The 25391-nt window shown below is 38.9% G+C and overlaps 1 protein-coding gene across 9 annotated transcripts in view; it reads right to left on the bottom strand.

Annotated features, from left to right (window-relative positions):
• The window catches only part of LOC5569245 (protein retinal degeneration B), a 218544-nt gene that overhangs the window by 47763 nt on the left and 145390 nt on the right, over positions 1-25391 (bottom strand). For 7 of the 9 annotated variants that reach the window (XM_021839224.1, XM_021839227.1, XM_021839222.1 and 4 more), the window contains 2 exons: positions 19249-19921; positions 2660-3410 (listed from right to left, as the gene is read on the bottom strand). In XM_021839224.1, the coding sequence (XP_021694916.1) occupies positions 2660-3410; positions 19249-19326 (829 nt within the window). In that variant the 5' untranslated portion in view covers positions 19327-19921. The remainder of the gene's footprint in view (positions 1-2659; positions 3411-19248; positions 19922-25391) is intronic. The other 2 variants (XM_021839231.1, XM_021839226.1) reach the window with 1 other exon arrangement.

Below are 25391 nucleotides of genomic sequence, written 5' to 3'. Positions count from 1 at the left end.
AAAATGACCAAAGAACTACCGAAACTTTAAATGAAACCCTTATGAAATACTGCAAAAAAATCTTGTAGAAATTTTTGGAGGATCTTCATGAGGACTTCCTGGTTGACTTTATTGTGGAATTTCTAGAAGTGTTCTTAAAAGATTTTCTAAAATAAACCCTTGAGGGATTCTTGGAGCAATATTCGGTATAAACCGTAGAGGAGTCTCGATAAAATACATATAAAAATGGCGTGAAAAATTATTGGGCGTGGGAGCTGCTGGAGGCATTTTTATAAAGTTTCCTAAAAACAATTAAAGGATTTTTTTTATAAAAAAAAACTGGAATGAACCTTTGAGGATTTTCTAGGAAGAACTTCCGTAGAATTTTTGTTCTCATAGAGTAACAACTGGAGAAATCGGTAAAGAATGAGTGAAAAAAAACTCTGCGAGAAATACTAGGATAGACCCTGAGGAGATTTTCAGAGTTGGTAATCCCTGCGTAAACTCCGGGAGATGGAATGTAGATTTTCTGGAAAAAAATTTCTAGACATACCATAAAAAAATCATTGGAAGAATTTCTAGACGAATTCCCGGGAGAATTGGAAGAGTCTCTAGATGAATTCCATAAGTATTTTAGTAGAAATCACTAGAAGAATTTCCTCGAAAAACATTAGAAGAAATTTCTGTAGAACCTGTAGAATACTTGCTTAAGAGTTACTGTAGCCCCTAGAATTATGATTTAAGGCGAAGTAGGCCGTCATTGAAATTTGTACAGATCGTTGATGATTGTGGCTAATTCATCTCACGATTTCGACTCAAAGAAAATCAGTTGGTTTTGCACTGACACAGATGAAAAAGTATCAGCTCACTTTATGCTTGTTAGCGCGTACACTGATACTTTTTTAAGTCAATATAAACTATCAAGACTGAGTTTTATCACTTTGAAATCCAAGCTGAAAAGTCATCATTTTTGCCAAAACGAATGACGGGCTACTTAGCCTTAAGATCGACTATGAAAATAACGACTTTAGAGGCTTGCATGGAAATAGTGACTAGTTCTCTAAAAAGAGACCTGCTATCAAAAGGGGTCTACCACAAAAGGCCGAATCACAAAAGGCCGAATCACATAAGGCCGAATCACAAAAGGCCGAAAGCACAGAAGGCCGAAACATACAAAAGGCCGAATCACAAAAGGCCGAATCACAAAAGGCCGAATCACAGAAGGCCGAATCACAAAAGGCCGAATCACAAAAGGCCGAATCACAGAAGGCCGAATCACAGAAGGCCGAATCACAAAAGGCCGATTCACAAAAGGCCGAATCACAAAAGGCCGAATCACAGAAGGCCGAATCACGGAAGGCCGAAATTTTAAAATAAATTTTAGTGTAAGCCACAAACATTCAGCACATTTTTCTACAATATTATGGACATTTTTACAGTAGGGTTAGCAGGACAAGACGCACAAGTAACATTACTAGCTGAATAAGAGTGTATGGTTAGTGTTTTTTGGGTGTGTCAACTGGTCTATTCTTAGCTGACACACCCAAAATAAATTCTATAATTGAAGCTTAAGTAGGCGCGCAACAATAAGTGTAAAAACCTCGCGAAAACTGGAAGGGTATACAGTGCCTGTTCGATTTTGGCAACATGTCAAAAATTTTCATGTTGCCAAAATTGAACCGTTCCATTACGAAAAGATCCTGGACCGACCGGGAATTGAACCCAGACACCTTCAGCATGGCTTTGCTTTGTAGCCGCGAACTCTAACCACTCGGCTAAGGAAGGCCCCACAAATTAAATTTACCTATTTTGAATATGGTAAGCCTTAAGAAGGCCCACAGAAACATTGAGATTGACATGATTTGTGACTGACCATGATCCATTTTTGTGTACATGGATTTCCGTGTTGCCAAATTCAAACCGAGTCAAAATCGAACGGCACTGTACGGTTAAAAGTATTCTTTGTAAACTTAGTATTCTTATGATCACTTAAATACTTGTTATACCCTATCTCAGCAATCATTCTCCTACTTGTTGCGTAAAAGACTATGTTGGCATTATACCGGGCAAACGCTTGCTGTCCGAACTCGCTGTCGCTCGTCGGACCTAAAAATGGAAAAACATCCTCTGTTTGCATTATACCGGGCAAACGCCTGGATTTGCTATTTGCATGATACCGAATAGATGCTATACACAACCATCGGATATCGGAGACTTCGGCGGCCTTCTGCCGCCTCAGTTCCTCTATCCTCAATGTGGCTTCGCCGCATGTAAGTTTTGCACTGTTTACTGACATGACTGCATTTAACAAAGCATGGACTTGTTCTTTTCATATCCAAGCTTTGTTTTGTGATTTGGCTTTTTGTGATTCGGCCTTGTGTGATTCGGCCTTTTGTGATTCGGCCTTTTGTGATTCGGCCTTTTGTGATTCGGCCTTTTGTGATTCGGCCTTTTGTGATTCGGCCTTTTGTGATTCGGCCTTCTGTGATTCGGCCTTCTGTGATTCGGCCTTCTGTGATTCGGCCTTTTGTGATTCGGCCTTCTGTGCATTCGGCCTTTTGTGGTAGGCTAGAAGGCATTCGGCCTTCTGTGATTCGGCCTTCTGTGATTCGGCCTTTTGTGATTCGGCCTTCTGTGATAATCCCATCAAAAGTTCTCTGAATATATCTTACGAACTTACCTTCATCCTCATCGTCCTCATTGCCCATCTTCTTCTGCAGGGCGAGCTGCGTTTGCCGCTCGATCTCTCGAATATCGTCCATGGTCAATCCGTACCATTCGTCCTGCCAGGCCCACGCCTGCCGATGAGCCCGGACCATCGTTTTCCGCAGCGCCACATCGTGGATAAACTTCTCCAGCTTCGTCTGCATACCCCAGTACCGGAACTCGACCCGACACAGCTTGTAGGCACACATCAGTGACATATTCCGCGCCGTCGGTTGACTTTTGTCCCGGACCTCATCCCAGTACTCGGCCAGCCAATTCTCCCCCAGCGGACCCCTGCCGGTTTTCTCCGAGCAGTACAGCGTGGGGTCCTCTTCTTTGGTGTAATCCGCTCCATAGAGCTGATCCTTGACAATATCGATGGTGTCCACCAGGCGGTTCCGCAAGTCACTTCCGCTAAGCTTGAACACGTTCTCCTGATGGCCGTTATCGCCAAAATAGTACGTTTCGATCTCGAGCGAAAACTTCTCCACAAACGGGCAGGTGTAACGGGTTTTCGTGTACGGATAGGCGTTCCATGCTTCCTCCTCGACGGTGAGGGCACTCTTCGGAAGCAGACCCTTGATCCAACCCGGCAGGTGACTGCCCACGTGATAGATTTTCCGCGTGTATTGACCCCCTTTGCCGCCGGGGCCGTCCTGGTACGGTTCGTTGACGATGATTTCCACCCCACTTCCGGCGCCTTTGCTTTCTTCGCGGCTTTTTTTCTGCGGTTGTTGTGTCCGGTGCGGAAGTTACCGACGACGGTGGCATGGAATGAAAGAATAGGAAAGAAAGCAATATTGTTACATTGAGTTTTTTTTGTGTTTTTATAGAATGCATAATCAATGCTTAGGTCAGGGACAAAAACATCACCTTGGTTTTATCTGATTTTTGAGATAAATGCTTTAATGAGAAACATGATTTTATCGCAGTAACCAACGGCATGTCAGTAATAAATAATACCTCTGGTATCCAGCGGCTGAGTATGAAATGTTGTATTGCTGTGTGCGTTTGAAATGCAAATATCAAATGCGGGAACACCAAATGCGGTAAAATTTTTCTCAAGTAATGCGGTGTCAAAGATAGATTTTTCTTGCTAGGTCGGCCTTGATTTATACAATCGTCGCTAGGTGTCCTTTGATTGTTTTGTGTTTCCGCATTTGAAGGACGTTTATTCAAGATTTGCATCTCAAATGCGAACAGCAATATCACGTCAACTAATCTAAGGTGGCAGCCCCATCAACGTGATGTAGGTAGCGCAACCCCGGTAAGGTAGCATACCGAATTTCTCACCTACCATGAAAAATGGAGAAAGAAGAAATAACGAACGATATTTTCGGCAACCGGCCTGGCAACGAAATGAGGACTATGAATGGAAACTTGATACCTGGAATGTCAGGACGTTAAATGAACCCGGACGAGCGAGCCTTTTGGCTCGTGAACTGCAGAAGGTTGGAGTGGGCGTGGCCGCCATTCAAGAAGTGCGGTGACCTAGATCTGGAGAACGTGAATTCCGGGCGGTTGATCCCATCGCCAACACTACGCTCAAATATTGTCAGTGCAGACAATAGTAAGAACGAACACAAACTTCGCTCAACTATTTCGAGAGACCAAAACGTCGCTGGTCGCTGGCGACCTTTTCATGTTAGTGCTCGAGCGAAACAGGCTATTTCAACGCGTCGCTGGAGCACTAAACTGCAAAGCGCTCAACAGTCCAGCGACACGACAGTTGAGCGACGTTGCAGCGATTACTCGGATGCACAATATAACATCTACCACAGCGGCGGCGATAAGGCAGAACATGGAGTTTGTTTCATAGTGATCGGGAAGCAGATGAACGGCGTTATGAAGTGCGAACGAATCTGTGTACTGAAGATACGGGGCAAATTCTTCAACTACAGCCTGATCAACATCTATGCACCGACTAACGACAAACCTGATGACGTGAAGGACGCATTCTATGAAGGCATTGATAAGGCCTATGGAGAGTGCCCAACGCGAGATGCGAACGCGCAGGTCGGAAGAGAGGACTTTTTCCGTCCGATCATCGGTAAGGAGAGTCTTCACTCCGTTACCAATGACAACGGCCTACGACTAGTGACTTTCGCTGCTGCCAGGGGGATGGCCATCTGCAGCACCTACTTTGTACGCAAGGATATTCGGAAGCACACCTGGAGGCATCCAAATGGTGATACAGTGGGATTCCGTTTCTGGCAACAAAGTTGAAATTTTCAGTTGCCAAAATCGGAACCAATATTTCAAATTTTATTTTTCAAGTTTTGGTTTTGAAAACATCATTACAATGCACTATGGGTCAGGGACGCAATCTGGCGGGACAAAATTAATAACTCGGTAACGAAACGTTTCCGGTATTTGGTGTCTTCGGCAAAGTTTTTTGTAACAACGAGGACCATCTACTGACATAAACGGATAGTTCGTAAATCGTCCGCATAGGTGACGCCACAATCCAACTTTTTACTTTGACGTTCTAGAGACTTGGCATGTTCGGCAAAGTTGTTCATTTTGATAAAATAACAAACTCTCTCGAAGAAGTCAAAATTCCACAGCCTACTGTTTTTGAGTAATTGGCGAAATTAGAGAAAATTAGTGAAAAACGATTTTTTTCGCCGAATTTGACATTTTTCCTAAGAACCATGTCATATAATATTTTTTGCTGATAAATATACAACGAACGCAAGCTCTGGTGGAAAAAAATAATAATACGACGCATAAAACCTAAGAAATTATGAAAAAACTTGAAAAATAGAGCATTTTTTAAACATTAATATCTCTAAAAGCACAAAAAATCGCAAGCTCAAATTTTCAGGCAACATAGAGAAATACTTGATGAAACGGATGTCAAAATTCCAGAGAGGTATATTTTGGTGTTTTTGAGATTTTTTATTTTTTTACGGTTTCCTTTCCATTACGCGATTAATATTGTAATGGCAAATATTTAAGTGTATGTTTAAATTATCGGAAAAATATATTTTATTATTTAATGAAATTATTATATATGCTCACAGTACAAGCTGGCTTTGGATTTCATCTCGAATTCGTTGTCACAGTTTTCCGAAAGCTCAAAATTTAAGCAAATCCGGTGATTAAACACATATTTAAGGTTAAACAACCTAACAGTTCTCAAAGTCGAAGGAATCTCCAAATTGATACCTTTGTTTCGAAACATCCAAGAATCAACGCACTTTCCGCTTTAAAACAAATCTACAAGCTCCGGAAAAGAGATCGTGAGCTCTGAAATTTTAGTATTTAGAGATATCGACATGAATATGCTTTAAAATTTGATTTTCCGTGTTAAAAGTAACACATTCACTAAATAAATTGCTCATCTCTAACCATGATGACAACAACTAACTGACATAATCAAGTCTTTCATGGCATACTATATCATTTGAATTATTGAAGAAAAACAATTATGTACCCAGTTTTAATCTACACTTTCATCTACATTACTCGAAATCAACTCAAGGAACTGCTCTTAAACTGAATTTCATGGCTTCTATGATGGCTTTTTTAAACAGTTTTCTGAAAGTTTTTGTTCCACGACTCGTTATTTCTTGAAGTCGAACGCCCCTTCAGATTCCTCATGGAAATTAACTGTATTTGAGAAATATAATCATTGTAAAAAAAAATGATAGATCTCAAAAACACCAAAATATACCTCTCTGGAATTATGACATCCGTTTCATCAAGTATTGCTCTATGTTGCCTGAAAATTTGAACTTGCGATTTTTTGCGCTTTTGGAGATATTAAGGTTCAAAAAATGCTCTATTTTCAGGTTTTTTATCATAATTTTTTTAATTTTTATGCGTCGTATTATTTAAAAATGTTTCCACCAGAGCTTGCGTTTGTTATATATTTATCAGCAAAAAATATTATATGACATGGTTCTTAGAAAAAATGTCAAATTCGGTGAAAAAAATCGTTTTTTCACTACAAGGGGGTGGTCACTCTACGCAGTGTGCCTTGCGCAGCTACGGCACATTTCGGCGCACTGACTGGCACAGCTCTGTAAATTGGGTTGCTATAATAATCACATTGAACTGAAATTCTCATCTCAGCAATCATTGAGTTTTCTGAGTTGTTTATCAAACACGAAAAATTTTGACAAGTGGTTTCGGCTTGAGGAGGACCTTCTTATAGGGAAGATGTACCAATAGTGGAGGTACTAAGCACGATTGAACTTCGTTTAACCGCCTAAATTCAAGAAGCGCAATTAATGTACAAGTTAATGTTGTAACGGGAAGTAACGACCAATGAATTAATGAGAAAAATGATTTCATCGCAGTAACCCACAGCATGTCAGAGAAAAATAATACCTCCACTATTGATACACTGTTCCTTTAGTTGCGGTATAATTTTAATTTGTGTTCCTATAGTTGAGGTATCCGTTGTTTTCTTATGGGATCCTCCACTATAGGAACACTTTACCGCAACTATTGGTACAAGTAAGTAAATGTTTAGCAATTTTAGTGATATTTCATCAGTTTTAAAGCAAATTGAACGCTCTTTTCAGCTATTCCCTGTATCAACAAGCCAATACATAGATTGGCAGTGTCGGTTCTGTGGCTAATGCAATAAAATCAGTGAAAACGGCACTACCGCAACTATAGGAACACCCACAACTAATGGAACATTTACCCTACATTTTTTTACTATTTTATAACTTTTTTCTTTTTTCAGAACGAAGCTTTTACATGCATGCCGACTTAGTGACTTCAGCCATAAACGCAATGATAGCGGAACGGCAACGGAAAGCGGTAACGGTTCGCCAGCATGAATCACACCTCGACTGAGCTGTCAACGAATGAAAGTTAACCAACACTGAGTCGATCGACAAGCATGTGTCATGCTGGCGAATCAGTTCCTGTAGCATTGCGTTTGGGACTTTCGGCTCACTTTCATATGTTGACAGCTCAATCGAGATGGCGTTATTTATTCTGGCCGAACCGGTTCCACTTGCGTTGTCGTTCCGATGTCATTGTCTTCGGGCTTTTAAAGTGACATTAAATCAGCTGAACCCATAGAACTGTGATGGAATCGATTTTGGTTGTTTTTTCATCTTTATTAACGTGTTTTTTTAACATTATGCTAGTTTAACACGAGGATTTTGGTCGTGCCCTATACTAAATTGATATTGAATGTAAACTTACATTATATAAATACAAAAAAAAAGCCAGTGGCCTTGTCATCAGTTCAAAGCAAATTCCGCATGAATGGGTAAAAATAAAAAAATGTAGGAAAATCTGGGGAAAAAAACGTTGGATGCCTTTTCTTACTCGACTTGTTAAACATAAAATTCTTCCCGAATAAATACCGTAAGGTGATTCCGGAGAACAAAAGGGTTTGGGACCAAGGATAATTTGTGTGGGCCATTTCACAAATCTTCCTATTGAAGTCTTAAGCCCCAAGCACAATGTGAGCGGCAGCACGGTACAACGGCAAAACGGCAAGCCCTGGGAGGGAGGCATCGATACTACACACGAAAAATGAAATAAAACTTTTCCAAACTGCAAGATAACTCCAGCTCCCTAAAGACAATCAAGGCAGGCTTGGGGAAAATCGCTAGTTTTCATTTGTTGTGCACCTTCGATCTTCCTGGACAAACATGGGAAACGGGCCATAGTTTTCTGTGTTTTTAATTTTCATTTTTATTTGTAAAGAGTAAAAAGATGCGTGTTTCAATACTTACGCTCTATCAATATAAAAAATGCTATCGTGACATTGCTTTTGGACTTGCAGGAATTGAATTTCAACCGATTGTTGTCAACTTGGATAAAATGCAAAAATATGTTTTGATAAATTACGCGCTTTTTTATGTTTGTCCACTCTTTAAGATCCGGGCTCACAGTGACAATTCGTGACAGCAGAAATCTCGGCTCACCTTGACGTACAGACATTTTGTATCGGTTTCTCCCTCCCAGGGCAAGCCCATCTTGAGCTACACTCTACTTGTCAAGTCAATGTTGAAAAGGATTTAGTCAACATGGGATTGATAAGTAAAGTGTAGATCAAGATGGGCATGCCGTTTTGCCGTTGTACCGCGTTGCCGTTCACATTGTGCTTGGGGCCTTACATATACATGACTTGCCTTTCTCGTAAGTTTCCCCCGCAAGAATGTAAAACGTATCCCGGAATATGCACCATCGTCCTCTAAGAATTCCCTCAAATTTGTAGAACGAGAGACGAACTAGAAAAAAATACCTATCTCAATGCTTGCTGAGAATGATTTTCTGTAATTTCAGTTCATTGACATTTTATGGCAAGCTAATATTATAGCATGTATGGCGCGCTTGGCGCACTTCGGCGCTCAGAAGGCACAGCTGTGCCGAATGAAGTGCGTAGAGTGACCACCCCCTTGTTTCACTAATTTTCACTAATTTTGCCAATAACTCGAAAACAGTAGGCTGTGGAATTTTGACGTCTTCGAGAGAGTTGTTTATTTTATCAAAATGAACAACTTTGTCGAACATGCCAAGTCTCTAGAAAGTCAAAGTCAAAAGTTAGATTGTGGCGCCACCTATGCGGACGATTTACGAACTATCCGTTTATGTCAGTAGATGGTTCTCGTTATAACAACAAACTTTGCCGAAGACACCAAATACTGGAAACGCTTCGTTACCGAGTTATTAATTTTGTCCCGCCAGATTGCGTCCCTGTCCTATAGTGCAATGTCAATACATCATTTTTATGGAGTTATAAGGCGTTGAGACTTTGAAAAGGTTCACTTTGAAGCATTTTCCCGAAGGGTTATACTATGCTATGAATCTATAGCCCCGTAATGTTAAATCTGGCAAACATTTTTCTGGTGGCGTTATTACGCCTTAACGTCTTCAATTATTTTTCAGTAGCTTTATGTATATTTTTGTATAAGAGGGCCTTTTAAAACCAATAATCGAAAAAGTGACTTTTATTGAAGAACTGGACATTTTCTTAAAACTATAAAAGAACACGAAATTTTTTTTTGTTTTCTTTCAAAGACGTATTTGTGAATCAAAAGCGCTGGGTATTGCAAAACGGCATGAACTGTTTTTTTCTAATTAAATGACCATTTAAAATCAGTTTAACTTTTGGAACGTAAAATTTGAAAAATTAGATAAGTTTAGAATTGCTCCTTAAATTTTTGTTTCTGATAAAGTAAAGCAATTTATAATGCATGGTTGACTGCATCAAAAGGACAAACGTAAACATGAGATGATGCATAAATGTGACTTGTAATTTTGTAAAATTTATTTTTTACTTGAAATAATTTTTAATTGAGCTTAATATGTGTTTTACACCTACCTTATGAAATCAACTGAAATTTACAGGATCCTGTTATGAATCCTCAAGAACCTTATAGGAATCTTCAGGTTCTTATAAGAAATCTACAGAAAAAACGCTTGAGCTCTGATGCATCTTGCCAAGCATCCGTAGGATCGCATAGAGTTCTTGGGATCTTTTTAAGGAATTTGCTAGGAGTTAACATCTTGGAATTCCGCTGCGATGTTGCTGAACAAGTCTCTCTCAAGTCTCCGATGAAAAATTTAAAAGTTTATTATTATTAGACTACCACTAGCACACTGCAAATTCCTCTAGGAACCTTTTACAAAATCCCCAAGTTTTCGCCGGAGATGTTAAAAATACTAATAGAAATTCTCATTATCCCGCTTAAAATTTACAGGACGCCCTAGAGTTTATTAGGAATCGCCAGATTTTGGATATAATCCTCAATAACCAATTATACACTCTAAGGATCCCTCAACAAGCCCTTAGTGTCCACTTGGAATCTGCAGATATCCTCATGAATTCGTGAAAATTTCTGAAAAGTCCCACAAGAACCCAGAATCCCTTAAGGATTCTCCTGGTTACAGTTAGGATACTCATAGACTCAGCTCGTAAGGAAAGTTTTGATGATAATGAGACCCGTATTCTTGATTAACAATCTTGTACAGAATTCTGGATCGTCTCTTAACAAATCTAACGCCTTACAGAGTCTTACAGAAAAGAAGGAACGTAGCTTTAAATTGTTGACGCAGAAAGATCAATATACACACCAATACCACAGACAAAAAGTTAAAACACTCTCAGTCATATTTATCGCACGCTTCAATGATATTATTGAGAATAAATTGTAGTTTGGACTGTATTCGCATTTGTCATGTTATTTAATGAAATTTATTAAAAGTTATGATACACGACGTTTTGCTGTACATATTTGTATCTATTATTGCGGTGTGTTTTTACATGCGCAATGTATGTAAAACCATAATAATAAAGACAGTAAGCCAAAAAAATGAGACAAAACTTATGATTGTAACTCTGTGTGAGTTTAGATTTTTTGTTTCTCTTATGTCGGTGCTGGTGCTTTGTTCAAACAAGCTGTTCCAAATCTGAAGAACAGAGTTTTTAATTTTAGCACCTACTGGCAGACTCAAGTGGGCTGGTCACTCAATATGAATGCCTAAGAAAAGAGATTGGTCTTTAGTTGAGATACTGGTAGAGATTGTTGGCCTCATAAAACGTTGCCAATGTATGATCAATAAACATTCTGAAATAAAGAAGCGCGTACGCGAGTCCTTAGTAGTTGGTGAGATTTGAGGAAATATCGACGAAAATGGAGCTCTGGAATGTAATCGGTGTGGAGTTGACATGCTTTTTAAATGACTAAAGCAACAGACACGATAATATTAACAAAAATTCACAAATTTCAACTTTGTTGCCAAATACGGATCCATTTTGTTGCCAAAATCGGAGCATGCCAAAAACGGAATCTCACTGTATATGCAACCAGATAGACCATATTCTGATGGATGGCCGACATTTCTCAGATGTCATCGATGTTAGGAGTTTCAGGGGTCCTAACATTGACTCGGATCACTATCTCGTTGTCAGTAAAATTCGAGCGCGATTATCAACTGTAGCGAATTCAAGACCACAGCGAACAATGCGATTCAATATCCAGCGCTTCTCAGCAGACGGCGTTACAGCTGAATACCACCAAAAGCTGGACGAGCGGATAAGTGAGGTCAATGTAAGCGAAAACCTCAACAATTTATGGGATGCAATCCATAGAGTGATGAATGAAACAGCGCGAGAAGTGATAGTTACTGCTCGAAGACGCCCCAGAAGCGGATGGTTCGACGAGGAGTGCCAGAGGGTGACGGACAGTGCTGTAAACATTCGACACTTTGCGCGACGTTCGTTTCGTTGCCATGGTCAGCAGTCACAGCACGAGCGGTAGAATGAACGTCGACAAACACGAAAAAGTGTCAATTGAATGTCGTTTGATACGACGAAATTTGCATAAACCATAAGTTTTGCAAATAATTCAGACATCAGATCATAAACAACATGTATAGTTTGATCTTGTCTGTTATGTCGAATGTAACCCAAATACAGTGGAAGCAGAACAGAAACATATAAAACCATAACGCTTCCTAGCGAAGTTATCGTGGTCAGTGGGATTCAATTGACATTTTTCTTTTCGACATTCGTTTGATCGCTCGTGTTGTGAATGTTTAAGGGAAGCGCTGCCGAATATCAGCGAAAACGTGTCGAGTACCGTGATTGCTTACAAAACTGGTGACGGATGAGAAGAACGTGGCCACACGTCGGATGTTAGTGTCTGGTACCAGGCTGAACAGAGAGCGGTACAAGGAAGCAAGTTCAGCCGAAAAGCGAATCCATCGCAAGAAGAGAAAAGAGTTTGATGAGAACGTGGTAGCCGAGGCGCAAAACTGTATGGAACAGAACGATATGCGACGATTCTATGAAACTGTCAATGGCGTGCGTAGAAAGTCAGCGTCGTCTCCCGTCATGTGCAACGACCAGGAAGGTAATTTGTTGACAGATAAAACGATGGTGGCTGCCAGGTGGAAAGAGCACTTCGAAACGTTACTGAATAGAGGGAATGATAGAGCATCGGAGAACAGAATGAACATCGACAACGACGGTCAAGCTGTGGAGCCGTCATCTCTAGATGAGGTTAAGAAGGCGATTAAAGAGCTGAAGAACAACAAGGCTGCTGGGAAGGATGAGCTCCCGGCCGAACTTCTCAAGCACGGTAGTGAGCAGCTGCATAGAATAATTCACCATATATTACTAAGGATATGGGAGGAAGAAGAACTGCCTGCTAGCTGGATGGATGGCCTCATTTGCCCTCTCTTCAAAAAAGGGCATAGATTGGAGTGCGCCAATTACCGAGGAATAACGCTCCTCAATTCGGCGTACAAAATAATGTCACGTATTCTGTTCAATAGATTGAGACCGCTTAAAGAGTCCTTCGTCGGCGAATACCAAGCTGGTTTTCGTGAGGGCCGATCGACGTCGGATCAAATGTTTACCCTGCGACAGATCCTCGATAAATTCCGGGAGTACAACTTGCAGACTCATCATCTGTTCATTGATTTCAAGGCGGCGTACGATTCAGTTAAAAGAAACGAGTTGTGGGAAATAATGATGGAACAGGGCTTTCCGATGAAGCTGATTAGACTGATTCGCGCAACGTTGGAAGGTTCGAAATCAAGTATACACTACCCGCCTTAAGTATGGAATCGCATCATCTAGTATTGCAACACCTCAATTGAATATTGCAGCACCCCAAAAAGTTTAGCATCACCCGTAAACTATTACACTAATGACGCAATATCTTGGAAACCTTACTTTCTAGAAAGCTGCGGTCTTCAACAAAGTTGTTCAGAAGCCTTACGGCGTTCATCAGCTGAAATTTTTAATTCGCCATTTTGCCGCTACGTGGCGCTAGTGTGCATGTAATTTGGTCATATTTTAGACGGCTCTAGCTCATGAACCTGACCACTTAGAATGTTCGTGTCTTCAGCAAAGTTGTTCAGAAGCTTAAAAGCAATCTGAGACAGCACTGATTGGTTAGCAGTTTTGCCGCTACGTGGCGCTAGTATGTATGTCATTTGATCATATTCTAGCAGGCTCTAGCTCATGAACCTGACCACTTAGAATGTTCGTGTCTTCAGCAAAGTTGTTCAGAAGCTAAAAAGCAATCTGAGGCAGCACTGATTGGTTAGCAATTTTGTCGCTACGTGGCGCTAGTATGTATGTCATTTGATCATATTCTAGCAGGCTCTAGCTCATGAACCTGACCACTTAGAATGTTTGTGTCTTCAGCAAAGTTGTTCAGAAGCTTAAAAGCAATGTGAGGCAGCACTGATTGGTTAGCAATTTTGCCGCTATGTGGTGCTAGCGTACAGCTGAGAGAGAAGACAGCTCACTGACAGTTGGCATGTTTTCTTGCCTTCTTAGACTTCTTTCTTTAGTTCTTGGATTTTCACAACGGTCTAATGATCTTATCATTCACTCATTGTTGTTGAATGTGAAAAAGGTATGAATAAAAAAATCAATAGCAGTTTGCCAACACACGACTATATTTAAGTATTCAACTTTTTTAAAATGTGCAGTCATCGAAAAACACCTAGAAAGTTTAATTACCTTTACCTAAATTCTAACGGTATTTTACGCTTTGCTCTTCAAATGTGTGGTTTTCCAGTGTCAGTTAATGACAGGTTCCCTTGTCTTTTGGGAGCTCGCAATCTTAGCCATCTGTCTCTTCTCTCTCAGATGTGCAGGTAGATTTGGTTATATTTTCGCGGGCTCTAGCACATGATCTTGACCACCTAGAATGTTCGTATCTTCAGCAAATATTTAGAAGAAGGCATTTTCTACGAACCTGTTTACTTAGACAAAATTCAAAACATTGTGGAATATAATACAGTGAGGACCCGATTTTGTCAGACCCTCGATGAATTTTAGGCTGACAAAATGGGGAACCTGACAAAATCGGGTCATTTTATTATGTTCCTGTTTTTCAAATTTCGACGTGTTAATGATTGCTTGTGAACCGCGTCAAGAACTTGCGTGGACTTTTAAGAGTTCATTAAAAAATTACGTAACGCAAAATTTGTCAATTTTAGGCCCCCTTTCACCTCCACGTAACAACTTTTGTATAGAAAATTTTAAATTTTTCTTTGAACCGTAACATTATGTAAGACCCCCTCCCTCCCCTGTTGCGTTACGTAATATTTGAACGGTCCCTAAGGGGTCGATGACCATTGGCGTAGCCAGGTTTTTTCATCAGGGGGGGGGGGGGCTTGAGAAGATCGAATCTTAACATTTCAGTCACGATTTTCACGACAAAACGATCATTATACATTATACTCTTTTTGCATGAAACATAAAACTATACAAGATACCCACCGTATTTTTTTCATAGTAAGCTAAGTAAAATCCTAAACGCGTCTTATTTCAATGTTGAGTGATGGGTCTATTTAAAGTCTTGCAGATTTACCTATTGGAAAAATTCCAAAGATTCGATTCGTTGTGGTACCTTTGATCGGCAATTTTGCTTTGTCCAGTAAAACAAATGGAATCAACCTGAGTTCCTAGTTATACATGATCGAAGAATTATCTAAAAATTTCTCACAGAACACAGAAATTCCTAAAGAGGTTCATATTAAAATTCCTTTTTATTTAGAAACTCCTTCGAAATACATAGCATAAATAATTGCCTCGAAGCTCTTCTTGGAATTCATTTTAGTATAATTCAAATAATGTTTCATACGGAGTTTTCACATATTTTTTCCTAAACATTGTTTTAAAACTCAATGTTTGGAAATGGAATGTGTGTAAAAATATATCTTACTGTATGAAAACCAAGAAATTTTCTTTAGTTTTCATGGATTTTTTTGCTGGGTTTTTAGCGCAGAAGTATTCATAAATTACATCACATGAAGTGTGAATAAATCTCATAAATTATTCCTATACCTAAGGGATGATTTAATGCTTCAAAATGATTTTGGTGAAATTCCTAGTCAAGTTCCTGAAAATCTCGTGAGCAAATTTTGAAGTTTATCTCGAGACATACTGAAGATAAAAATGGAATGAATTCAACAAGGACTAAAAGAAGATAATTATTGAAGTAATTACTTGAAAAATAAAAATATTCTATTAGAATTTTGAGTGAAGTTTGTGGTCGAGTTCAAGTTCAAGTTCAAGCAAAAATCAATTTTAATTTAGACGCAAAACCCTTTCGGTGTACCCAGTATGTTTCTGGAACAATTTATGAAATTATTGTTTGGAAATTTTTGAAAGAAAAGTTTCAACAGGAATCCATAGATTAATTTTTGAAATAGTATTGAGAGAAATTCTCGGAGGAATTCATGAATGAACCTACACACATGTTTTTTTTTTGTCATAAACTCGGCTGTATGAATTCCGTTTGTTTTAATTTTAAGAATGATTTAACTAGCGAGTTGCCAAGTTGCTAAGTAACGAAACACAGTTTTATGATACTTGAGATCGCTGTGCATAACTCGTTTAATATTTGGCATATTAAATTGAGTTTTTATGGAAGAATTTTTAGAATCACCTCTAGAAAACACCTTTAAATTTTGTTGAGGAATCTCTGGAGAAATTCGAGGTACAGCCAGGAACGATTTATAGAATAATTTCAGGAATAATTGGAGAAACACGTTGGAGAAATATCTGGAGGATTATGAATGATATCTCGAGTGGAATTCCTGTGGGAAATACGAGGAGTCCGATTACTCTAATGATAATATTCTGCTAACAATAAATTTTGTAGAACCTTTTTGAGTTTCCCAACAGATTTGATGTACCCTTCGAAAAAATTATTGCAAGAAGTTTTTCAAAAAGCTGATTGTTTGGAATACTCCATAAGTTTTCCAATCTATCATCATGCAACAATTATATAAATATGAGTGCTGGAGACAATTTTTTAAGAATACAAACACATGATAAATTCCCGTAATATTGTTTTTAGCATCGTCCAAAGGGGAGGAGGCATTCCCATTGCCCCCTCTGGCTATGCCCATGCGTGCATGACATTAAACATCATCATCATTTCTAATGAAAATATGGTAGAACATGGCGAAAACAATTTTTTGATAAATTTAAAACAAGCCGACCAAATCGGGCCAAAAAAAAACACGAACATTCTAAGTTGTCAGGTTCATGAGCTAGAGCCTGCTAGAATATGATCAAATGAAATGTACACTAGCGCCACGTAGCGGCAAAATTGCTAACAAATCAGTGCTGTCTGAAATTGCTTTTAAGCTTCTGACCAACTTTGCTCAAGACACGAACATTCTAAGTGGTCAGGTTCATGAGCTAGAGCCGTCTAAAATATGACCAATTTACATGCACACTAGCGCCACGTAGCGGCAAAACTGCTAACCAATCAGTGCTGCCTCAGATTGCTTTTAAGCTTCTGAACAACTTTGCTGAAGACACGAACATTCTAAGTGGTCAGGTTCATGAGCTAGAGCCTGCTAGAATATGATCAAATGACATGCACACTAGCGCCACGTAGCGGCAAAATTGCTAACCAATCAGTGCTGCCTCAGATTGCTTTTAAGCTTCTGACCAACTTTGCTGAAGACACGAACATTCTAAGTGGTCAGGTTCATGAGCCAGAGATGTCTAAAATATGACCAATTTACATGCACACTAGCGCCACGTAGCGGCAAAATTGCTAACCAATCAGTGCTGTTTCACATTGCTTTTAAGCTTCTGAACAACTTTGCTGAAGACACGAACATTCTAAGTTGTCAGGTTCATGAGCTAGAGCCGTCTAAAATATGACCAATTTACATGCACACTAGCGCCACGTAGCGGCAAAATGGCGCATTAAAAATTTCAGCTGATGAACGCCGTAAGGCTTCTGAACAACTTTGCTGAAGACCGCAGCTTTCTAGAAAGTAAGGTTTCCAAGATATTGCGTCATTAGTGTAATAGTTTACGGGTGATGCTAAACTTTTTGGGGTGCTGCAATATTCAATTGAGGTGTTGCAATACTAGATGATGCGATTCCATACTTATGGCGGGTAGTGTACGTGCTGCGGATGAGATTTCCACATCCTTCGTAACCTTAGACGGATTGAAGCAGGGCGATACACTTTCAAACCTATTGTTCAACATAGCGTTAGAAGGAGCAATAAGGAGAGCTTGCGTGCATAGGAATGGCACTATTATCACACGTTCGTATATGCTTCTTGGTTTTGCGGACGATATCGACATAATCGGGATTGATCGCCGAGCCGTGGAAGAGGCATACGTGCCTTTTAAAAGGGAGACAACGCGAATTGGGCTTATTATCAATACCACGAAGACAAAGTACATAGTCGCTGGTAGACATCGTGGGCCCATAGGTGATGTTGGTAGTGAGGTGGTGATATTTTTGAAGTAGTTGATGAATTTGAATACCTTGGAACTCTAGTGACTTGCGATAATGATGTTACCCGCGAGGTAAAAAGGCGTATTGCAGCTTGCGAGTCGGGCTTTTTACGGACTTCGTAACCAGCTAAAGTCCCGCAGCTTACAGACGAAGACCAAACTCGCGTTGTACAAGACTCTAATTCTTCCGGTAGCTCTGTACGGCCACGAATCTTGAACGTTGAAAGAGGTCGACCGGAGAGCTTTTGGGGTCTTTGAACGTAAAGTGCTGCGAACAATACTCGGCGGTAAATTGGACAATGGCATCTGGCGGCGTCGCATGAATCACGAGTTATACCAAGTCTATAATGAAATGGATATTGTTAAGCGTATAAAACACGGCAGGCTGCGGTGGGCTGGGCATGTAGCTCGCATGTCGGAGGAACGTCAAGCTAAACTAATATTCAGCAGAGACCCAGGGAGAGGCCGTTGCCTCCGTGGAAGGCCGCGCACCAGATGGCTTTTTGCAGTTGAGGAGGATTTAAGGTCGCTTAACGTTCAGGGCGACTGGAAGCGATTGGCCCAGGACCGGGTCCAATGGAGAAGGCTTCTTCATTCGGCGTAGATTCAACGCATTAGCAAGGAATTGTTGCGCATCAAGTATCAAGTAAGTAAGAATAGTTTTAGCAATTTTAGTGATATTTCATCAGTTTTAAAGCAATTTGAGCGCTGTTTTCAACGATTTCGTGTATCAAGAAGCCAACACGTCGATTGACAGTGTCGGTTCTGTGACTAATTCAATAAAATCTGTGAAAATGGCACTACCGCAACTATAGGAACACCCACAACTAATGGATCACTTACCCTACCATACGGGAGTTTTTAAGAAATTTATCAAGAAATTCCTCCATTGCTATTGCATTCTTTTTGCTTAACTGATTAACAGAATTTATGTTATTTTGTTTGATATATTGTGGTTCTGTACTTTCAAAGTTACTCGCAATTTAAAAAAAATACCCCATTTCACGGTAGTGTAAATTTATTGTCACAATTTCGCAAGAAAAATGTTTGCGATTATTAGATGGATGGACTAACTATGAAAGTCGCTCAACAAAAAGCATGCATCAAAAATAGACAGGATGTTACTCCTAAAACGATGGATGGTATTGATAACCGTTCCATATTTTCCCTTCGTAGCAAACAATTTAATCACACCTCAAGTATCGTCGTCTTTTTTTTCGTGGCCCACCATCGTAGCAATGCCGAATCGAGAAGAAACCATTACTCCGAAAAAAGACGCCATCAACAGAACCAATCACCCATTGTTCCTCCAGTCTTGCCCATCCATCCTTTGTACTTACCGCTATCATGTAGAGCTGCGCTATTCGATACTCCTCCACCGTCAGCGGCAGCGGTATCCGATACTCCTTTATCAACATGGTGAAGCTTTTCCTTTTTGGAGTCCTTTCTCCGTTCTAAAACAACAAGGACAAGTAGGCGTTTGGCAGAAGCCCCTCCCCCTCCTTAACCCCACCTCCTGGACGGGAGTCGGATAAAGTGCTTTGTTCTATACGCTTTATTTCGCTGCCTACTGTGCTTCTTGTACGTGTCTCTTTACTCCCACACACGCTCCTGCGGTTCCCAGTTTTGTGTCAATTGCTTGCAACACTTCTCTGCTGCGGCTGGGCTCTTTCCGAACTGTCGTTCGTCGGGTTTGAAAATGGTGTTGAGTTTCCACGGCTTTTAGCGACGGCGGTCGGACAATATAACACACAAGGCCGATGTCCTCCTAGCTTTTGAGGTGGTGCCCTAAATGGATCGCAGCAGGCTCACTATTCTTCGTGGCAAATGCCGCCTCTGATGGTGACTGCTGGGCGGTCGTCATGGTTGCTGGGCTTGGTCCTAGTGACCGTTTGGTAGTCCTCGATGACAATGCTGCTGCTGTTGTTGTTGCTGCTGATGATGATGATGACGATAACTCTCAATTTGGATCATTTTCCTGCCGTTTGGAAGCACCGTCTGTCGTCACCACACCTGTGGACGGAAATAGAAACAAACGAAAATGGTTTAGTGATATGGATCATGGGCGTAGCCAGAGGGGGTGATGAAAAGGTTTATGGACAAAAGGTCAAAAATTGTTTACTTGGTGGGATTTTTTTTTATGAAAAAAGGTTTTCTACCTTTTGTCCCTTATTTTTTGTTCTTCGACCTTTTGTCCTTTCGACCTTTTGTCGTAGATTCTGATGATGATAGGGATGGAAAAACTGGTGGTAAGTCTCTTTTAGGAGACTAATAAGCTGTTTCTTTACCACCGCTTAGGCCTTAAACCTAGTTTAACTATATGGGTAAATCTAGTTTACGACTTAAGCCATGGTGAAGAAATCGACCCTAAGTCCCTGCTTCAATGGGATTTATCATAATGTCTCTTTTTTTTGTACACAATGGGTTCTAAACTCTTTTTTTTCGTTTTCACTGGAAACTGAAAAACACTACTTATATATGAACATCCATCATGTATTAGCTAGATATTACAATACCTGATCCAGTAAATAGTTTGGTCTTTGTAGATTATACATGAGATAATATTTGAGGTATTTTACGTGTTACGCGGGGCTTTTGCATACCTGAAGAAACAAATCCCTTTGAGCTAATTTTGTTTGGAATTTTTGTACATGTTTGCATGGCTATAATCCCATATTAAGCTAAATAATAGCAAAAAAATCATGAATATCTCTTCTGCTATCCGTTGGATTGCATTTTTCTCTTCAGCAAATTTCTTTATTTTGGTTCGAAGAATAAGTTTTTACTTTTGGATAATAACTTTGTACTTACATTACAGTATTAGCATGTTTGTAACATTTCTCAAAATTTCTCCATAGTAATTTCCACATAAACCTACATTGGGTGGTAGGTCATTTGGCATAAAGTCGTTTGGCATAAAGCCGTTTGGCATAAAATCGTTTGGCATAATGGTCGTTTGGCATAATGAGTCTGAAACCAAGAATTTCTCAATTTTTCGTTTTTACGTTTCTATTGAATCTTTCTGATGACATAAGGCTTGTTTTGGAGTCGATTGATACAAAATGACACTTTATTCAATAATCATACGCTCTTGAATAAATTTAAGCATATTAGGAAAGTTATGTCCAATAGTATTTTGTTATTTATCCAGAAATTACCCTTCTTTCATATGTTAATTCTTCTTGTGAGTTTCGCTATTGGAACATATTTTCTGCAGATTTTTATATATTTAGCACAAATTTACCCTTTTTTTAATTGTTCTATTTTTTTTTCTAAATATGATGTAACCATAATTATAGGTATGAAAACTGTTGATTTAAAATTTCAATAAATTTCTCCTTCTTTTATGCATAGCCTGTTCTTTGGAGCTATATTATGTATAAGCATTTGGCAATCGAATATCCCGTTTCCCCGACTAGCCCACATCCCCGAAAAGTTTTTAGCATTCATAATTGTCGTAACTTTATACATTTCAGGGTGGTGAACGAACAGACCATCTAATATGCACCCTTCTTTATTTTATTGGCGATTCTTTCGAGTTTTACCGTTCTCAGCATTTTTGCCAACATGTGTATAGCCGAGAGTGACAGAATACTTTCTTCTTTTGACTGTTTATCGTTCTTTCTCGTCACCACTTTTCGGGGAGAAATAGTACAATCACTTCGATGATTTTGAACGCATGTCTTTTCGTTTTATTATGCCACAATAATTTTTGGCGTCCATTCTTCTATTGGTTGAATTTATAAATTTTGCCTTCTTTTAAAAATCGGCTGTTCTTTATATTTATACTGTTTTAAATTTTATTATTTAGTAAAGCTAAATGTTAACCATTTTAATATTTCGCTGTTTTATCAATTCTTGTCAGATGTGTTGTTAGAATGATAATTACTTTAGAACCTGCCAATATTCAACATATCATTTTTCTTGGGCAAACGCGTGATCTCCTTCCGAGATATGCTGGAAAAAATCTTATTTCAATCACAAATTTTCCCTTCTCTCGCTAATAGACGATGTTTTTGATGTACACTTCCGAAATTAGAATTTATATTGAACCGTTGAAAAGTTTACCCACAAATAATTTCTTCAAAAATGTGTTGTTCATTTGAGCTATGCTGTGAAAATATGTTTTTGCGTTAGAGCCTTACACATTTTAAACGAAAAATAATCTGCTCTCGTATATAGGCTATTTTTGCATTAAGTCGCATTGATGGATCTTTGGATTGGATATTTTGATATTTTGCAAAAAAAAATCCATTCTTTTATCAAGTAATTTTCATCCAAACTGGGACAGAGCTTGATCTGCAGCGAAATATTCTATGAGCATTCCCTTGATGAATAACTGTGAACTTTCTTTGCCAATTTACTGTTTTCAAATATGTACAGTCATCTCTCCCTTACTCGATATTGAAGGGACCATCGAGTTAGGGAGGTATCGAGTTACAGAACAGAAAACCAGTGCAACTGCGATCTAAGGGACCATCGAGTTAGCCATGAAAACCAACTTTTACTATGGTTTTCTAACTCGATATCGAGATACGGAATATCGAGTAAGGGAGAGTTATTTGTATATCGCAACAAGCTCTATGTTCTGAGATGTAGAGACCCTTCACGAGTTTTATTTAGTAATGCCTTCTAATGCCACAACAATTTTTGAAATTCTTAGCTTGGAAAATCTCTGAACGTGGTGTTGCTTGTTTGGAACCTCCCAAAATTTGTTGCTATGGGCTCGGTGGTTTTGGTCTCGGTAAAAGCTTAAAAAATGCCAATATTAATTTTAAGTCAATCATTGTGCCAAACGGCTTTATGCCAAACAGCTTTATGCCAAACGAAAACCTTATGCCAAACGACTTTATGCCAAACGGGGTACAATCCCTACATTGTTTTTGGACCACCTTAAAATCACCACCTAGAAAGCTGAAAATTTCACAAAACACTATTTTTATGGTTAGGATGGTTAGGAACATATGGGAGATTGGATTCTCAAACATTTTTAAATTTTGAATCGCCCTACTGGCACCGTTGCGTTGTTCTCAAGTTATGTTATAGAGCGGAAGATAGATAATTTCACCGTTAAACGAACTATGGACTACCGTAGTTTGGTGTTCGATAGCAATTTCCTTTTGCCTCGGGTAGTGCAACAGTCTAGTAGCTCAAGAGAATTTTTCAAATATTGTTACGCGTTGTTATGTCTTCTGTTTCTACTGCCATCTGATTTTCCTGCCATCTTCGTTTTCCCTGTCTTATCTATTTTTTAGTCTCCTCATTCTTTCCTGTCTTCTATGAATCCTCTAGTTAAAGACAAGACTTTTTGTACTTTATAGGTTCTGTTTTTTAGATCGTTTCTGGTAAATATGCATCGAAGCCAAACCTCGAATTTTTAAGACCACAAATTTAGAGAACCAGACAACCGTTTGAGCTATTGAAAATTCAAGGATTGGCTTCGATGTATCTTCGCTTTCTGTCTTCCTGTTTTCTTTGTTGTCTCTGTTATCCAACCTTCTCTGTCATATTTGACTTTTAAATCTCCTCTGTCATCTTTGTCTTCTCTGTGTTCTTCGTCTTTCCTGTTTTCTTTGCCTTCTCTATCTTCTCTGGTCCAGAAGCTAGAGAATACAGAAGGTGCAGTATTCTTCAGCTTCTGATCTTTTCTGTCTTCACTGTTTTTTCTGTAATCTCTGTCTTCTTTGTCTTCTCTGTCTCCTTTGTCTTCTCTGTCTACTTTGTCTTCTCTGTTGTCATTGTATCATTTGTCTTCCCTGTCTTCTGTTTATACCCTGACTTCCCTGTCTTATCTGTCTTCTCTGACTCTGACTGTTTTCTCTGTCTTCACTGTTTTCTCTGTCTTTTCTGTCATCTATGAATTCTATACATTCTTATCTCTTCTATATTCTCTAGCTTCTGGTCTTTTCTGTAGTCTCAGTTTTCTCTATCGTCGGTATTATCTATTTTCTCTGTCTTCTCTGATTTCCCTGCCTTCTTTGTCTTCCATAACTTTCATGTCTTATGTCTTCTCTGTTTTCTCAGTGTTCTCTGTTTTATCTGTATCATCTTTCTCATTTATCTTCCAGTCTCCCCTGTTTTTGTCTTCTCTGAATTCTTTTGCTTCTTGTCTTTTCTGTTTTCTCTAGCTTATGGTCTTCTCTGTCATTATCGGATCTTTCCTGTCATATTTGTCTTCCCTGTCGTCTATATCTTTTCTTTATTATCATTCTTATTTGGCTTATCTGTAATCTCTGACTTTCCTGTCCTCATTGTTTTCCCTGTCTTCTATATTTTTACAGTCATCTTTGTCATTTTTGTCTTCTCTGACATGTCTGTCTTCTTGTCTCTTCTGTATTTTCATGCGTTAAATCTGTCGTTTCTGATTCTCTGTCGTCTCTGTCTTGTTTGTCTCCATTGGATTTCTAGTCTTTTTTTTTGTCATCAATGTCTTATTCTATTTTTCTAATAAAAGTCCTCCAGTAATTTCTCTAGAAATTCATGTAGAGATTTCTCATCAATTCTTCCTGGAATTCATCCTGAAATCTATCCAGAGATTTTACAACGAGTACTTGGAGAATTTGCTCTAACTATTTTCAAGTTATTTCCATAGAGATCGTTCCGCGTTGTTTTCCACAGATTTTCCCAGTAATTCTTTCACAGATTTCTCCAGTGGTTACTCTAGTAGATATTCCGAAGATTTGTACAAGAATTCTTCCAAAAAAATCCTAAAAGTTCAATTTTACAGTTTTTTTTTAAATAAAAATGTTTCTCGAAATCTTTAAAAATAAAATAAATAAAGAATTCTTGCAGGATTTCCGCGGTTTCTCGAATGTACTCCGAGAATTCCTCTTTAAAATACTTCGGGAGATGAAAAACTCTTTTAAGAATTTCAAAATCAATGTCACCGGAGATTCCCCTTAAACAAATCCTTTAAATTCCTTAAACAAATTCCCTAGTAGGTAATTCCTCCTGGATTTCATTCGGGAATTCCTCATGCAGTTCGTCCAAAGATTTTTCGAATAATTTTTCAATTGAAACTCCAGGGTATTTTCAAGTTTGATATAAGGTTTCACCCCAGCAAATACTAAAGAAATTGTTGTAGTAATTTCTTACCCCTTTACTAAAAAGATTTCTTAAGGAACTTCAGATAATTCTAAGATTTTCCATGAATTTCTAAAAAATCCTGCGGATTATTATCCAGAGATGCGATATATTATTTTTTCAATAATTATCTCAACAATTTATCTAGAAAATCAGGACTGCAGGAGTTCGTTCGGAGATCGTTGCAGGAGTTCATCGTGAGTGTCTAGTGATGTTTTATCAGAAAATACAATAGGATTTTTTTTAGAAATACCTTCCATATTTGTGTCAGTATTTTCTTCGAAACTTTTTTTTGTTAAATATCCTTGATAACTCTTGAAAAAATCCAGGCTAACATCTTTGAGAACTTCCTTCAGAAATTTCCATTCTTCAAAGAATTTTCAAAGAAATTCTTGAAGGA

Source organism: Aedes aegypti, chromosome 1, assembly GCF_002204515.2.
Source record: "Aedes aegypti strain LVP_AGWG chromosome 1, AaegL5.0 Primary Assembly, whole genome shotgun sequence".
Classification (NCBI taxonomy): domain Eukaryota; kingdom Metazoa; phylum Arthropoda; class Insecta; order Diptera; family Culicidae; genus Aedes; species Aedes aegypti.
This window is presented reverse-complemented; position numbering and strand designations above follow the sequence as displayed.